Raw genomic sequence first — 18526 nt, forward strand, 5'->3', positions numbered from 1 at the left:
AACCGGTTTGGCTCAGTGGATAGAGCGTCTGCCTGTGGACTCAAGGGTCCCAGGTTCGATTCCGGTCGAGGGCATGTACCTTGGTTGCAGGCGCATCCCCCGTGGGGGGTGTGCAGGAGGCAGCTGATCGATGTTTCTCTCTCATCGATGTTTCTGGCTCTCTGTCCCTCTCTCTTCCTCTCTGTAAAAAGTCAATAAAATATATTAAAAAAAAAAAAAGAGTGGGGTAATACAAAATTAGATTTGTTACCCCAGGCACATATTTGTCTCTAGAGGAAAGACAGGCAAGTCACGATTACAAAACACTGGTTCCGAGAGTATTCTTTATGTGAACTGGAATTTGGTGTGTGGTGCAGTGTGAACAAGTGAGAGAGGGCCTAGGATTATCTGCAAATGGCCTCAGAGAAACTTTAAAGCGATACTTACTTTCTTTTCCATTGCTGGCTTTTGCTTTGTACTCTTTGTTTTTTTAATCCTCACCTGAGGATATGTTTATTGGTTTTAGAGAGGGGAAGGGAGAGGGAGAGAAACATCAATGTGAGAGAGATATATCTGTCGGTTGCCTCTCATATGCATCCTGACCGAGGATGGAAGCCGAAACCTAGGTGTGTCCCCTGACTGGGAATCGAACCCGAGACCTTTCAGAATACAGGACGACACTCTAACCATCTGAGCCACACCAGTCAGGGCTAGAAGTCTTTTTTTTTTTTTTCCCCAGAGAGGAAGGGAGAGGGAGAGAAATAGAAACTTCAGTGATGAGAGAGAATCATTCATTGATTGGCTGCCTCCTACACGCCCCACACGGGGTATATGCCCTGACCGGGAATCAAACTGTGAACTCCTGGTTCATAGGTCAACACTCAACCACTGAGCCATGCTGGCTGAGCTAGAATGAGTCTTTTTTTTTTTTTTCAATAAATCTTTATTGTTCAGATTATTACAGGTGTTCCTCTCCCCCCCCCCCCATAGCTCCCCTCCACCTGATTCCCCACCCCACCCCATGCCCTTACCCCCCGCCACTGTCTTCATCCATAGGTATAAGATTTTGTCCAATCTCTTCCTGTACCCCTCAGGCCCCCTTCCTCCTGATAATTGTCTGTCCCCTCCCTTTCTATGACTCTGATTCTATTATATTCACCAGTCCATTCTGTTCTTCAGAATTTTTATTCACTTGATTTTTAGATTCACTTCTTGGTAGATATGTATTTGATGTCTTTTTGTTGTTCATAATTTTTACCTTTACCTTTTTCTTCTTCTTCCTCTTCTTAAAGAATACCCTTCAGCATTTCATATAATCCTGGTTTGGTGGTGATGAACTCCTTTAGCTTTATCTTATCTGTGAAGCTCTTCGTCTGACCTTCAATTCTGAATGATAGCTTTGCTGGGTAGAGTAATCTTGGCTGTAGGTTCTTGTTGTTCATCACTTTGAATATTTCTTGCCACTCCCGTCTGGCCTGCATAGTTTCTGTAGAGAAATGAGCTGACAGTCGTATGGGTAATCCCTTGTAAGTAACTAACTGTTTTTCTCTTGCTGCTTTCAAGATTCTCTCTTTGTCTTTTGCCCTTGGCATTTTAATTATGATGTGTCTAGGTGTGGTCCTCTTTGGACTCCTCTTGTTAGGGGTTCTGTGCACTTCCTGAACTTGTAAGTCTATTTCTTTCACCAGGTGGGGGAAGTTTTCTGTCATTATTTCTTCAAATAGGTTTTCAGTATCTTGCTCTCTCTCTTCTTCTGGCACCCCAAAAATTCGGATGTTGGTACGCTTAAAGCCGTCCCAGAGGCTCCTTATGCTATCCTCACACTTTTGGATTCTTCTTTCTTTCCACCTCTCTGGTTGGGTGTTTTTTGCTTCCTCATATTCCAGATCTTTGGTTTGACTCTTCGGGTACGGTGATCTACAGTTGAGTTTCTGTATATTCTTTATTTCAGACAGTGTATGCATAATTTCTGACTGGTCCTTTTCCATTTTTTTTTTTTGTATTCTCATTAAGGTCCTTGAAGGTCTCTTCAAGTTTCTCAGCGGTTTTTAGAAGATTCTTGAGTAAACTTATAAATGTGATTCTGAACACTGTGTCGTCCATTAGTTTATCTTCCTCCATCTCTTCTATTCGTGACATACTTCGGTGTCTCCGCATTTTGGCTGCCTCCCTGTGTTGATGGAGTGGCTTTGTGTGGTCAGTGACCTATAGGGGCCGGTAGCTCAGCTTCCCCAATCACCTTAGGTGGTCGCTCTTGGTACACCCCTTTGTGGGCTGAGTGGAAAGTCTTGGTGTAGTTAAAAGCCTTGATTGCTGTTGGTACACTGGGAGGAATTGGCCACCAGGCCAATTGGCTGTGAGGACCTGCTGTGTCTACTATAATGGAAGCACTGCTGCGCTGGAGACATGCTTATGGTACAGGGCTTGTTTCAGTGGGGCTTTGGTGCTCACTGAGTCCGCCTCCCGAATGTGTCACTTATGGATGTGAGCAGTTGAAATCTGGTGCCTCACACTGACCACTGCTGTCTGAGGCCACCCTCCAGGAGCTACAGTGAGAACTGCCGTCCTCTCCTCCCTGCTTGGAGCTTGGAGGCCTTGGAGGCCTTTTAAACTGTCTCTTTACTAGTTTAAACTGCAATAGAGAAGGCCATTCATATGCAAAAGCCGCTGCTAGGAGCTTGGGTGTGTTTGTAGATTGTGTGGGGCGGAGTCTCAGGGCGTCACTAAGCTAGGGCGTGGCAAACAGCAATGACTGGCAATGAGCCGCCTCCGACCTTGTGTCGCTGTCTCGCGCCCCGGCGCAGCCAACAATTCTACCTCCTCGCAGCTCTGCTAGTAAGCCACCCTCACTCCGACCCAATGGCAGACAGCCCAGTCTCTCCCCTGAAACTGGATTTCAGAGAGATTGGGGGCTTGTCTCTCTTCGGATTGAAGAAAGCAACGCCCGCCTCTGGCTGGGCTCCGCCACCAGCTCCTATCGCCCGCGTGCTCCCTGTACCTCAGTTTTTCAGCGTTTGTGCCCTGATTGCTCCCGTGTGTTTCAGACTAGTTATAGAGGTTCTGCTCAGCCAGCTTTCCCGTGGTTCTGGGTGATAGACGTTCTGTCTTTTAGTTGTAGTTTTGGCAATTGTTGTGGACGGCAGCAGCCCAGATGTTTATCTACGCTGCCATCTTGGATCTCCTAGAATGAGTCTTTATGTGCCTCATGAAACTCATATTTCCTCACATTAGCTGTCTTCATTTTTAATATTTTGGTGATTTAATTTTCCATTTGAATTTAATATTAATAGGATATTTCTATTAATCATTAGGGTTTTCTTTATATTTTACTTTTTTTATTTAAATTCTTTATTGTTTAAAGTATTACTTAAGTCTCCTTTTCCCCTCATTGTATATTTTGCTCTTATTCTATTCAAGTATCAGAACTCTCCAAAAAGATATTTAATCCATTTAAGCAGAAACACCTACATGTACTCTGTGTAATAGGTGAATAATGTTTACCATTTAGGTGCCTATGGTTCATGCTTGAAGTTTTAATGACAAAGAATGAAAACAATAGCCATGCCTTTATGAAGAAGATGGCAGAGAACATCAAGTTAACAAAAGATGCCCAGTCTCCAGATGAATCCAAGACAAATGAAGTAAGATATGTTGGTCCAGTAAGATGTCACAGGAAAAAATATTTTTGCCCTTGTCCCACTTGTTTTTGCTATTAATTAATACATTGATTACAGAATGTTTGTACAAATATATATTTATAGTCAGTTTTTATTGTTTTGTTACTGTTGAATTCTGTTATTTGAGGCCTGTTTATTACTCTGAAAAGACATTAAAACTTCTCCAGAGCAAGGAGATGAGAGCTAATAAATTTTATAACTGTACTGTCTCACAAACTTTTAGTGAGATTTACAAACAAGTATATCTTATTTTTTTCTGTTTTCTTTGGTTTACTTTGATTTGGTTTGTTTGCTGTTGTTTAATGCATACTTGGCATTCATGTTAAATGAGTTTTTGTTTAACAGGAGGCTACATAAGAATAAATGTCAAATACAAATGTGAAATGTTCAAGAAATAAATAATAACCACACATTCTTCTTTTGATTCCATTTTATGCATTGGGTAGAATTGGTTCTTGTAATTATTTTGCACTACTGAAAGCTATATATGACCTTTTTTTTTTTTTCTCCCTAGAAACTTTATACTGTATGTGATGTGGCTCTGTGTGTTATAAATAGTAAAAGTGCTTTGTGCAATGCAGACTCACCAAAGGATCCAGTACTTCCAATGAAATTTTTTACACAACCTGAAAAGGTAATTTTCTTTCCCTTCATTTTTCTACCACACAAACTGATTTAATATTCAGTTACCATCAACCCTAGTGGCAAATATTTGATTGTCTTGACTGTAGAGTAAAAAAAATACCTCTGTGAGTTTATGAAGAAATGGGGGCTTGTCTTCCAGAGCCCTGAACAGTATCATTCTCACCTTACAGAGTAGGAGGGTACAAATCCTGCTCAGTGGTAGTGTTCTTAAGTGAGCTTTCTGGATATTTCTAGTATGTAATGTTTGACACAGTGTAATACATTTATTTCATATACTGTATATATATATATGAAATAAAGAGTTAGAATTAATGGAATTGGTCTTGATAATTGATAGACCTGGATTCCAATCAACCACTTTTTTAAATATATTTTTATTGATTTCAGAGAGGAAGAGAGAGATAGAAACATCAATGATGAGAGAGAATCATTGATTGGCTGCCTTCTGCACGCCCCCTATGGGGGATCAAGCCTGCAACTCGACCCAGGCATGTGCCCTTGACCAATAATCTAACCTGGGACCCCTCAGTCCATAGGATGATGCTCTATCTGCTGAGCCAAAACAGCTAGGGCAATACATAGTACATTTATTCTGCTATCAGCAAATTTAAGTTTTTCGTGTAAATAAGTTTTCCAGCTAACTCAATCTCCTTTACGTTTCTCTAGTTAACTTTTTTTTTTAATTTACTTTTATTGACTTCAGAGAGGAAGGGAGAGGGAGAAAGAGAGAGAAACATCCACGATGAGAATCATCAATCGGCTGCCTCCTGCACGCCCCCTACTGGGAATTGAACCAGCAACCGGGCATGTGCCATGACCAGGAATTAAACCATGACCTCCTGGTTCCTAGGTTGACGCTCAAATACTGAACCCCTGCAGCCTGGCTCTCTAACTTTTTTTAAATTAGTCATATCAAGGAGAGAAAGAATATTGAGTATGGAATATCTTTCTTTTGACTATTTCCTTTAATAATGATTCAGTGTTAACATTTTTAAAAACTCTTAATCCTTTATTTCTTGCTTTAAGGTGGTATTTTGAAGTTTAATTTTCCTGTGCTTGTAATCAGAAAAAATACAATACTTAAAATTTTTTTACACATTTTTAAACCTGAAGGTAGACTTCAGAATAATATCTTCCCCCTCCCCACACAGTACTTTACAGAAGAACATTCCAGGAAATAAAGCTTCCTACTTCAAATGCCATACTTTCACAAAAATTTTAATCAGATTTTCTTTAATGATTTAGTATTTGGCTTATATTGTGCCTGTTTTTTTTATTGGAATAATAAGGATTACAAAGTTATTTGCCCTTTAATTGAATATACTCATCTTTACAAATATTCTTAAATAAGCTCTTGAATTTAAATTTACTTGTTGTTAACCCAAAGCTGTCATGACTGGAATAGTACCCAAATAGAATATTCATACAGTAGTGATCCTAGTCTCAATAATTAAATTGTTTTGTCATTGCACATAATTTTAATAGTTTCTTAATTTGATATTTGAAACTTAGTCTTTTTTCCGTTAATGATATCTTGGGTTTTTTCTGTTTTCAATGAACAACTTTCCTCATTTTCTTTTCTAATATGTTGCTTTTAATCTGATATAATTGAAACACTGGAAAACTAGACATATTGAAATAGTACTAGTGAGGCTATAGTATTATCTTCATGAATAAAATAAATGAACTTTGGTGCCTAGGCCTTGTAACATATAATTTAGCTACATAAAAGCCTTTGTGCAAAAGAAAAGAAAAAAGATACAGCTTTGCCTAGAACACATGTCAAAAATGATATCTTTATGGGCACATGTAAGCTCGCTGTTCTTTCCTGTAACACTAGTATGAAGGTGAACATAATAAAAGAAAATGTTACTTTAATGAAATTCTTGATTGTAGTAAAGCATTTTGTTTCTTTGACACCACTGTGGATTATTTGTGTGCTGTTCCCAGGATACGTAACAGAAAAGCATGGAAGTATCAAATTAGAGCTCTAGATATAATTTACAGGAAAGTATCTTCAGTGTCCACATTTGGTTTAATTCACTTAATTATATTTTGGTGGTGTATTTACCTTTTTGATTTGGACAAAATCAAAACATGAAAAAATGCAAGTGTTTCATTTTAAATATGATTTAAGTAATTTATCTCTGATATTTGCCTAAGTCTTATGTGCCATGGATTTCATTTTAAAGTTAGACTTATGGTATGGCTCATTAAATATGCTTTATCTGATTAATTGATATGTAAACACAAATGTAATAAAAATATGCATGTTCACTTTGATTTTTTTTTTATAGGATTTCTGTAATGACAAGAGTTATATTTCAGAAGAGACGCGAGTACTTCTGTTAACAGGAAAGGTATTATGTACTAGATAACTTGGGGATCTTTATTTCATGTATATATTACTTCTGATACTCTGAGATATAACCATTAACTGTCCCCCAGATTTTATAGTTTTTGATTCTTAGGGATCATGTTGTGGATTGTAGGATCTAAAGCATTTGTTCTTTTGGGCTTTTTCTTTTTCTTTATTTTTAATATATTTTTATTGATTTTAGAGAGGAAGGGAAAGAGAGAGAAACTGATGAGAGAGACACATCGATCAGCTTCCTCCTGCATATCACCTCTCCCCTTTCTGGGGATCAAGCCTGAAACCCCTGGGCATGTGCCCCGACCGGGAATCAAATTGGGGACCTCTTTGGTTCACGGGTCCATGCTCAACCACTGAGCACACAAGCTGAGCTCTGGGGCTTTTATTGCCATTAAACACGCGTTTGAATTATGATCATGTGTTCTCATCAGTCCTGATTCTAAAGTTTAGAATTCACAAAGCAGATTTTTCTGAAAAGTAGTATAATAATTTTAGATGTGTAAGATATAACGGGAAGAAATAATTTCAAAGTATTAATGAGTTAGACAGTTTATATTATATAAAAGTAATATGACCCCTAAAAGAGCAAAAGTAAATTTAATTTTCAATTAACACTATCTGAACTAATACTATATACCCTCATTTTATTTGTAATATATTTTATTATGTCTTATTTATTATATTCACTGTGTTTATGGGCCCTTTTATTTCAATTGAGCAGTAAGGAATAATTAAATATTGCCTAATTATTATTAAGTACAGGTAATACTTGATTTGTAATTACTATATTCAGATAAGTGTAGTTTCATAGAATCGTCATTTCTAAGAAATTTAGGATAGACTTTCTAAGAAATTTAGGATAGACTTTCTAAAATAACAATAATTCCTTGGCTTAAGCTAAACAATATTTCTTACATGTGCCTAAATGTGTATGTATTCTTTTCAGTAAGGTATAAAATAACATTTATATTTAATTTTAGCCAAAACCTACTGGAGTACTAGGTGCAGTAAACAAGCCTTTATCAGCAACGGGAAGGAAACCGTATGTTAGGAGCACTGGAGCTGAGACTGGAAGCAACATTAATGTAAATTCAGAGCTAAACCCTTCAACAGGAAATCGGTCAAGGTAATTTTTTTCCCCATTTGTTTTTATTTCACAACTCAATTTATCTTTTTATTTTTCCTAAAGCACTATATCATAAAAATAGTCTTTAGGAAATATTTTGGTACAAAATAGTAGTGCTAAATTAGCACTGATGATGTAAATTGCCAGTATAGTATAGCATTCTAAGTGTGTAGAAAAGTTAAATGGAAAAAACACAAGGATTTATAATATAACTAATTTACATGGAAATTTCTTCTATGTATATCTATATGTGAAATTTTAACATAGGAAAATATAATTCTTTTTTTCCTTTTTTTTTTTTTTTTTATTGATTTCAGAGAGGGAGAGAGAGAGAAACATCAATGATGAGAGAGGATCATTGATTGACTGTGTCTTGCACACCCCACACTGGGGATCAAGCCTGCAACCTGGGCATATGCCCTGACTGGGAATCAAGCTATGACCTCCTGGTTCATAGGTCGACACTCAGTCACTGAGCTACACCAGCCAGGCGAAAATATAATTCTTAAATAAATTGAATTTATATGCGGAAAACACAGATTTACATTACGATTCATTAGCAGTAGCAAAATTACAGTTATGAAGTAGCAATGAAAATAATTTTATGGTTGGGGGTCACCACAATATGAGGAACTGTATTAAAGGGTCGCAGCATTAGAAAGGTTGAGAACCACTGTTTTAGATAGTTATTTCTGTCTTATATTAGTAAGAGTAAATGGAAATCAATAACCTTACTAATAAGAGACCAGTGAATGGTCTGTAACAACAGATCTGAATCTTGCTAACATTGCTTCTTCTAAACCAGCCTGAACCTTTGTTTCTCTATTGATATGGTGAGAGCACAAACTTTCTATTCATGTGGTAACATAAAGAAGCTTTGGTTTATTTTTCTTCCACAGGGAGCAGAGTTCAGAGGCAGCAGAAACTGGAGTTAGTGAAAATGAAGAGAACCCTGTGAGAATTATTTCTGTCACACCTGCAAAAAATATTGACCCAGTAAAGAATAAGGTAAATTTTAAAATTTAACAAGTAGATTTCTCTCATGAAGACTCTTACTATAAATCTCATGGTAGGGGTAAGAAACACACAGTCAATTGCCGAAACCGGTTTGGCTCAGTGGATAGAGCGTCGGCCTGCGGACTGAAAGGTCCCAGGTTCGATTCCGGTCAAGGGCATGTACCTTGGTTGCGGGCACATCCCCAGTAAGGGGTGTGCAAGAGGCAGCTGATCGATGTTTCTCTATCATTGATGTTTCTAACTCTCTATCCCTCTCTCTTCCTCTCTGTAAAAAATCAATAAAATATATTTAAAAAAAAAAAAGAAACACACAGTCAAGAAGTTAATGTATACTACATATTTTACATGTGTGTATACCACCCCTTGCTGTATTTAGTATGCTTCTACTCCCCAAAATGATTCTGCCCACATCCCCTGACTTCATTTTACTGTGATCGCCCATTATGATAATGGTATCCTTCTTCCACACTTCTCCCAAGCCTTGAAAGACTAGGATTTGACTTTTTAAAATCTAACTTTCAAAAGTTTATTGACTCCTGCCGAGTTGCCATTCTTTTGTATCTATTTTATTTTTAAAAGTTAAATTTATGAATTAACTTTTTATAATGTGTTTGAGTTTTTGTTTAATAGCTGCATTCTTTGTTGTTGACCTTTTAACTATGGCACCCAATTTTTTGGTAGGATTAGAAAGGAGTAAAATATTGGTAGGATCATCAGACACACCTGAGTCTGAATCCTGGCTCTGCTACTCGCTGGCTGTGTGCTTGCTTTCTAAGCTTCCATTCAACTACAGAATGAAATTAATAACATTCCTCAGTAGGAATCGCATGAAGATACTATTATTTTTCTTCACACAGATTATATTCTTGACAGACTTATCTTTATGTTGCCCACCATATATTTATGGTATTTATCAAATTTTTAGGAATTACCTTTAGGGACATAAAATATTAGAACTCAGAAAGCAATAGATTTGAATATTATTGGATCCTTATATAGAATTAAACAGCCTTAATGTAAACAAATTTAGATGCAAAATTGCATGTTGTCACAGTCATTCAGTGGCAACAAAAAATATTACGAGGTAGTACAGGTACAAGTGTTTAGTCAGACAGCTAGCCATAATCTTTCCAGCCTCGTTGCAAAATTCTATATAAGATAAATTGGGCATTGAATTCTAATTTCTGAGAGACTAAAATTTTAATTTTAATTGATTTATAATAATATATTGTTCCAAACTCTTATTTTAACTCTTTCACACTTTCAAAGAATGCTTTAACAAATGCACTGTAACCTGAGGAGATGGATTGGTTATATTTTGACAAAAGCCCAATAGATAGCTTCTTATCAAGTCTCCCATAACTTGATAGGGACATTTCTTTTTAGGGTCTGGTCCTCAGTCTTGTAGGCTCAAAAGAGTATACTAAAAGAAGATAAAGATCTAAGGGAGTATTTCTTGCTAGCCACTTTCTCAAAGAGATTGATGCATACCCCAGTTTTTTAGTTATGTATATAAAAATTATTCAGCAAACTGAATATGCATGGTTACACATCAGCACATTCTCTCCTGATATTTTCCTAAGAGAGAAAACAAATTGTAATATGAAGGATGAATAAGGGAGATGGTTAAAAGAAGAATGAAGACACATCTCTGTATTTAGGCAAAGCAGTACTGCCAATGTCATCTTTAGGAATCTTCTTATTTGTTGTTGTTAATCCTTACCTAAGGATAATTTTTTCCATTGGTTTTTAGAGAGAATAGAAGGGAGGGTGGAAGGGGAAGAGGGAGAGAGAGATACGTATAGATTGGTTGTCTCTGGCATGTCCCTGAAGGGGGCCAGGGATGGAACCTGCAACCCAGGGATATGCCCTTGACCTGGAATTGAACCTGTGACCTCGGTGCATGGGCCAGTGCTCTATCCTTTGAGCCATACTGGCCAGGGCTGGAATGTTCTTTTTCTTCATACCTGTAGCTAAACAACTGGTTTCCTCTTGATTTGGCTTGTCCATGAGTTTTTTATACATATGCATATGTACATAATGTTCATGTATGTGTGACTATGCTAATGTGTGATTTTTAATGCAGTCTTTTTTTCTCTTTTAAACAGCCTTATCTCTGTGTTCATTTTTTTCCTTTACAATATTATTAAATTATCTTATTTACTAAACCTCTGATGCTGTAGTAGTTTTTACCTTCTTGTTAACATTCTTGACCCCTTCCAATCCAATCACCACATAGGAGCCAATTTAATCCTTTAAAAATGTCATTTGGCCCTGGCCAGGTGCCTCAGTTGATTGGAGCATCAATAAAAAGGACCTTTTTTTCCTTTTCCTTTTTCTTTTTAGGTTAATCTTCACCTGAGGGTATTTTTCCCATTGGTTTGTTGTTGTTGTTGTTTGGTTTGGGTTTTTTTTTTAGAGAGAGAGAGAGTGGAAGGAATGGGGAGAGACAGAGAGAAACATCGATTAGTTGCCTCCTGCACGCCCCGGATTGAGCCTGCAACCGAGGTTTGTGCTCTTGATCGGGAATCGAACCTATGACCCTTCAGTCCAGGAACAGGGGCTCTAACCACTGAGCCTAGGCGGCTAGGGCAGAAGGACCTTTTCATTTAGAATGAGTGTGGTAGCAAAACAGTAGATTTTCTGTTTTATATTTATTGCCTGTGCATTTTATTTTATTTATTAATATATTTTTATTGATTGCAGAGAGAAAGGGAGAGGGATAGAGAGATAGAAACATCAATGATGAGAATCATTGATCAGCTGCCTCCTGTACGCCCCCTACTGGGGAGTGAACCCACAACCTGGGCATGTGCCCTTGGACAAAATCAAACCTGGGACCTTTCAGTCCGCAGGTCAGTGCTCTGTCAACTGAGCCAAACCAGCTAGGGCCCGCCTGTGCATTTTAAATAAGCATTGAGTACATTATATGTGTCAAGCACCAGGGTAGATACCACCTTCAGATCTCTACCCTCAAGGAGTTTACATTCCTCATGGGCTGCAAGTAGTTAATGAGAAGCTCTGGAACCCCAACCCCTTTCAAATACATTCAGGAAACATCTTTCTACTACAGATTATTGATGTTTAAAGAATTTGTGTTTATAGAATTGTCTTGTGCTCTTTTAGGAGATTAATTCTGATCAGGCTACCCAGGGCAACATCAGCAGTGACCGAGGAAAGAAAAGAACAGTAACAGCCGCTGGTGCAGAGAATATCCAGCAAAAAACAGATGAGGAAGTAGATGAATCGGGACCACCTGCCCCTTCAAAGCCCAAGAGAGGACGTCGGCCCAAGTCTGAATCTCAGGGCAATGCAACCAAAACTGATGATATCAGTAAACCTCTTGGCAAGGGAAGGAAGAGAGCCGCGGGCGGTCAGGAAGGCCCCGGCGGTCTGGAAGCAGGTAATGCCAAAGCACCCAAACTGCAGGACGGAGCCAAAAAGGCAGCACCAGCAGAGAGACAGATTGACCTGCAGAGGTAACGCTCCTTGTCCTTCCTGAACTTGTCCTTGTGCTCAGGACGTGTCAGTTGTTGAGGAAACACAGGCATAGAGGAGGGTACCAGCCCTTGGTTTCCTGAGTAGGTTATGATGGCATTTGTTTTGATTTCATAACCTCCAGGACATCCATTTGAAAAGATCTCCTTTTTCCTTTTGGTTCATTTTTAATTAGGATATGGTTCATTTTAATTAGGATATGGTATATTAGCCAGAACAGTATAATCTTTTGTTTGGTGTCCTTAACATACTTGCACAGGGTTTCCTTAAAATAAGTAGCTACCTTTTAGATATAAAAGTCCCGGAATGGAGAAAGTAGAAGTCTTGACACGTGAACAAGGTATATTCCTACTCTTTAATTCCTCTTGCTAGTGTTAATTTTAATATAAATCAACTTACCTCTTCCCCGCCTGCCCCAATGAAACAACCTCACAGGCTACTCATCTTTGATGGTTCAAAGATGATTCCTACTTACATAATTTATTATTGACTCAAGAATGGATATTTTATTCCACCAAACATGGATGGTATGTACAGAAATTTATTGGCATAGATTTTACTTCTTAATCTGGGAGTTGATGCTGAACGTTTTAAGATGTCACCTTAATTAGAATTTTTAGATCCCTTTGGGTTTTTATAGTAAATGTGTTCCCTTAGCTACTTATTGTGTGTGTGTGTTCATGTGTATGTTCCAATAAATGTTACTGCTTATATTTTGGGCTGCATTTGGTATTGTTAACTTATGAGAAAATTCCTTGAATTCACTCTATGCATCTATAAAAATCAGCCATTTGTATAGTATGGTCAGGAAACAATATCTGTATGTGTAGTGATGGTGCTATAAGTAAAAAACTCCCTTATTTTTCTCTCCCAAGTTTGAAGTTGTTGAGAAAACACAGTCTTAATATTGATCTGGCTGATTTCAATTGCGGAATTGCACAGGCCAGGTGGCTACCAATGACTTGCCCTTAAATTGGACAACTGCAGGCAGACCAGAATCACAATTTGGGAGCAGGAGATGAGGCCACGCCCTCTGTGTCCTGTTCCTCGCTCCCTCACCCATTAGATGGGCCCTCCAGAAGCATGGGAGATTCTGCTAACTTAACAGAATTAAGCTAAATTTTCTCCTTGTTCTTTGACTATGCTAAAATTTATTTCTTTGCCCAGTTTAGGAATCAAAACTTACTCTGCTTCTTATAATTGATTTTGCCATAGTATCCAGTAATTTTCTTCCATAACAATATCATTTTGAAAGTATTAATTAAAAAATGACAATTATTTCAAATAACAGCTTTTATTTTATTATTGTAAGCATATAGGACATTGGGTAGCAGCACTTAATAGTTGAAAAACTTCTTCATTGGCATTTTGTTTTTTGATAGTTAGGGAAATAATTCCTTAAACCAAGTAAAGTCTCAAGTGAAAAGTGAAAAATATATTTTTTCAGATTTTAGCTTATAACTATAGAAGTGAAATAATTCCAGTTTATTTTCATGTTTACATATTTTCTAACGTTGCTTTCATCTGTCCCCAAGGTAAAAAGAAAACTCATTGGCAAAGGGAGAAAATGAAGGCCAAACAGAAGTAGCTTCAACTTCTGCAAAAAATTGGATTCAAAGTGTCCCTGAACAGAAAACGAAGTTAACTTCAGACACACTCTCTGCCTTGAAAACTGAAAGAAACTATTACTTCCTTTTCTCATGACCACAGTCCTCTGGTGGAAATGTACAGCAGAAACTCTTGAGAGAGAGAGAGAAGCTAAAAGCAACTCTGTTCTACACCCCCTCCCCCCAGACTTTTCTTATGAAAAGTCAATAATTAAGCAAATTGCTTAACACTTGGTTCCAGTTCCTGCATATCTGGAGTTTAAAGGCGTAAATACACCATTAATTTCCATGCTGCATATTTTTATGTTAAAGAAAGTAACAGGATGTCCTTACACTGACACTGAAAAATTCATCAATTTTAGAGCCAGGAATTCCCGTGTTACACAAGAAAAAAAGTAGAAGCCTACTGAATTAATTTTTTAGAAGAAAAGAGATCAGATGAAATATTTGTCTTTCCTTTTGGAAACTTTTATGTATAATTCTTTCTGCCTGCCTACTTTTCTGCAAAAATGAGATGTACAGATTTCAGTTCCCTGCTATGAAAAGTGATGTGGTGGCATTTTTATAAATGTTGATTTCTGATTTTTATCAGAGTGAGAAAATAATTAAAATTATTAATGATTTCATATCACTTCATATTTTGATTTCCCCCCTCCATTTTAGTTTAATATAATTTGCAATAAATGTACATATTGTTGTTTCATAAAGCATATCATTTTAAAGTGGTTTTTACTCCTGTGATTATGTTGGAATATTTGAAATTTTAAAGGAGTAAAGACTGTCCAGCATTTGGTTTTATAATGTTTGTCACCATATTTTTATTGATGTAAAAAAAAGTCAGATTTTTAAACAGTTGGGTTTGGGCAGCTCCGTGAGGAAGCTGGAGGTGTAGGATTGCTGTTGGTCTCCAGCATTGTGCTATTGGGAAAGAAGTGTGTTGCTTTTGTCTGGCAGTCTGGGCTCCATTTTAATGTTTATTTTAGAAGACAACTGTTGCATCGATATATTGTTTCTTGGTATTGTTCAGCATAGGTAATGTGTGCACTTCTGTGTACACATAATCATATTTAAGTTTTTTGCATAAAATAAATGCTTCTAGATGTCATATGGTAGTCTTTTTTAATCTTTTTATCATACGTTATGAAATTTTTTATGTGAAAGGGCTAAAGTCATTAAAAAACATGACTACAGTCAACTCTCCATTATCTATATAAAATAGTGACTATGCCTCAGGTTTTGAATCTTGTAGTAATCATAAACTTAAAACAAAATAATGAAGGCATATTGTAAGCGGTAAATCAGAAGAGACTAAAAACGTGTCCTTTCTCACACTCGGAGCTGGAGCCTGCCCCTTCTCCACGTTGGGCTGGTTCCAAAGCCCTTGCTGAATGTGTTCACCCAGGTTCCTCACACCCCAGCGTGGTTAGAGGACGGGAACAATTCTGTGTGCTCTAACTTGGTCTTGATGGGCTGTGGCCTACAGGGGGTGTAAAACCGTGAACGTGAGCTGTGTACCAAAAGGATGATATGTTGTTCAATGTGAAATTTACTTGTAGTAAATGTCACTTAGGTTCTAATAGATAATCAAGAGTTGGCTGTATATTGACTGAGTGAAAGATGGGTAATTCTTTTAAAAATGCATATACACACATTTAGGTATCAGATGATGGTTAGGGAACAATGGATGCCAGTGATAGAAAAATATCTTATAAGAGGGCAGAAAAGGCCCTACTCTTCCTTATTGCCTCTTTTTATAACCCTTTAGAAATAACGTATAAAATATTGCCTCCAACATGCCGAAAAATATCTATGCATAAGCATCAGAGAAGTCCCTCAAGCAATCAGTGGGCATGTTCTGTTGAGAAAGATTTTAAAGTTCTCTTAGCATCAGACAACTTGATTCTTAATGCCATGAATTTGTCACCATTGAGAAGCACATTGGATAGGGACCTCCTTTCTCTCCACTCCTCTCGTGTAGTTATTCAGCATCACAGCTGACTAGGTTACCTAGTGTTGTCCTATTGAATAATGAAGCATTTGCATCAGCTCTGCCTGCCTAGATTTTTGTAGGCGAGGAGTTAACTGAAAGGCTCTGGTCCACAAGCGGAAGTACATAATTCCCTTATTTGTCATATCATGCAAGTGTCTGACACTAAGGGAAGGGACAGTGGGATGGCAGAGAGGGAGCTGATGGGGAGGGACTTGTGCCAGGGACGTCTTGTCAGTTTTCCTTTGAAAAAGGAAAAGGTAAAATCCCTTAGGAATTTGGTATTTACATCTCAGAGAAATACAACACCAAGTGCAGACTTATATTTGAGAATTAATGTTAATTAACCCTTTGTGTCTAGTTTGAAGCTTCTTGTATTTGTCTAAAACTACAAGCCAGAATTTTGTATCTCCTTTGATAAAAAGTGTGTATAATGTAAAGTAGTTTTGCATATTATTGTGCTGCACATGGGCCGAATTTTTAAAATTTTTTTAAAGACTTGAAGCAGAACCTTGTAATTTGTGTAAATGACACGTGTAAAATCCTACCATAAAATGCTAAAAAAATATGCATTGTTTCAAATAAAATCAAGAAATGCAGCATTATATAGTAGTGTGGAACCCTGAATATTCATGTATTTCCTGGTATGTCACAAGCTGGTGAAATGTCTGTATTTTCTGTTTAGACTCGGGAGTCTACAGATCTTCCTCAGAAATTAAATGCCACCTTCAAACTTCCTACAGTGACTGAGGGAGAGCATAATAGATGATAAATTCTGATGAACATTTGGGAAACTTTTTTTTTGTTTTGTTTTATATTTTATTGATTTTTTACAGAGAGGAAGAGAGAGGGATAGAGAGTTAGAAACATCGATGAGAGAGAAACATTGATCAGCTGCCTCTTGCACACCCCCTACTGGGGATGTGCCCGCAACCAAGGTACATGCCCTTGACCGGAATCGAACCTGGGACCCTTGAGTCCGCAGGCCGACGCTCTATCCACTGAGCCAAACCGGTTTCGGCCATTTGGGAAACTTTAGAAGTTGCTTTTAACCTAAGAACTTAAAAATGGCCTTTCATGTGTACTATGTGTGATACATCTACTTACTGTAAATTCCAAACATGCTTATTTAGTTAAAAGCTACTCCATGGAGAGCAAGTAGATTACATAAATGTGTCTGGAATAAGGTGAATAGAATAAGAAGCTATTCTGCCTGCTTCCCTATTTTACCCTCAACGGGATTATTGTGCCACACCTTGATGCTTATATTGATGGTCAAGACTTTTCTGTCTTCACTGTCACATGGATAAACTACCAATAGAAACCACTGGAGACCAAGATGTCCAAGATCAATGTAGAGTCCATGATGCCAAACCTGGTTTTGCTGGAGAAAAGGGTTTCCTGAAGGCCTTAACACATCCGCTGGATGCTCAGCAGGGCAATGCCCCAGAGAAGCCCAGGAAAGGAGCTCCAGAGGCTATAAAGGGACCCCAGCCTGAAGGTGTGAGCGTGGCACACAGGCCTTCATTTGTGTTGGAACTGGTTGACTGTGTGGGGATCAGAATATTAAGAGTTGCTTCACTGAGCCTGGCTGGTGAGGCTCAGTGATGGAGCATTGCCCCAGGCACCAGGAGGTCGCCCGCTGGTTTGATTCCCAGTCAGGGCACATGCCCGGTTTGGGTTGCGGGCTCAATCCCCAGCAGGGGGCATGCAGCAGGCAGCCGACCAGTGTTTCTCTCTCTCCCACTCCCTCTCTGAAATTAATAAAAAACATATTAGAGGGGGAAATAGAATTGCTTCATTGGGCTTCATAAAGCTCAGCATCACTGAGATGTTTTTCATTTCCTCACACCAAAGACCCCTTCCTCTCCTGGGGCAAGGTTCAGTCAGGCTCCTTGGAAATAGCCACACAGCACCTCTCCCACCGGAACCATCAGATCAGAGTGCTGGTCCCGGCTTGCTTGTCTGCCCTGGCTGTTTCTACTGTGAAGAAAGTGAGGCACAGAAGAGGCCATTTGTTCTGCCTGACATCTAGTCTACCACTCCACACCAAAAGCTAGTCAAAATGACTTTTTTCAAAAGCTTAGCACTTTAGCCCTGGCTGGTTGCTCAGTGATTAGAGCATTGGTCCTTGGACCAAAGGGTCTCAGGTTTGATTCCCAGTCAAGGGTATGTACCTGGATTACAGATTCAATCCCCAATCGATGTATCTCTCTCACACCAATATTTCCCTCTCCCTCCCCCACTTACTCTCTGAAATCAATATAAAGATATATATTTTTATATTTTTTTTTTATTTTTTTTAAGATATATATTTTTTAAAGTGCCATTATTACCCTAGCTGGTTTGGCTCAGTGGATAGAGCGTTGGCCTGCAAACTGAAGGGTCCTGCGTTAGATTCCAGTCAAGGGCACATGCCTGGGGTTGTGGGCTTGATCCCCAGCGGGGGCGTGCAGGAGGCAGCCGATCAATGATTCTCTCTCATCATGGATGTTTCTATCTCTCCCTTCCTCTCTGAAATCAATAAAAATGTATTTTTTTAAAAAGTGCCATTGTTATTTTTTTTTTAAGTATATTTTTATTGGTTTCAGAGAGGGAGGGAGAGAGAGATAGAAA

General features: G+C 38.1%; 1 protein-coding gene across 3 annotated transcripts in view; it reads left to right on the forward strand.

Annotated features, from left to right (window-relative positions):
• Window positions 1–15028, forward strand: part of PDS5A (PDS5 cohesin associated factor A) — a 101360-nt gene extending 86332 nt beyond the window's left edge. Inside the window, exons 27-33 of one of the 3 annotated variants that reach the window (XM_054729414.1) lie at window positions 3488–3620; window positions 4171–4290; window positions 6599–6661; window positions 7656–7801; window positions 8701–8809; window positions 11945–12221; window positions 13852–15028. In XM_054729414.1, coding sequence (XP_054585389.1) covers window positions 3488–3620; window positions 4171–4290; window positions 6599–6661; window positions 7656–7801; window positions 8701–8809; window positions 11945–12221; window positions 13852–13904 — 901 coding nt within the window. In that variant the 3' untranslated portion in view covers window positions 13905–15028. Of the gene's footprint in view, window positions 1–3487; window positions 3621–4170; window positions 4291–6598; window positions 6662–7655; window positions 7802–8700; window positions 8810–11944; window positions 12298–13191; window positions 13385–13851 lie in introns of those variants that run through there. The other 2 variants (XM_054729410.1, XM_054729421.1) reach the window with 2 other exon arrangements.
• Window positions 15029–18526: the final 3498 nt, after the last annotated feature.

Source organism: Eptesicus fuscus, chromosome 2 (assembly GCF_027574615.1).
Source record: "Eptesicus fuscus isolate TK198812 chromosome 2, DD_ASM_mEF_20220401, whole genome shotgun sequence".
Classification (NCBI taxonomy): domain Eukaryota; kingdom Metazoa; phylum Chordata; class Mammalia; order Chiroptera; family Vespertilionidae; genus Eptesicus; species Eptesicus fuscus.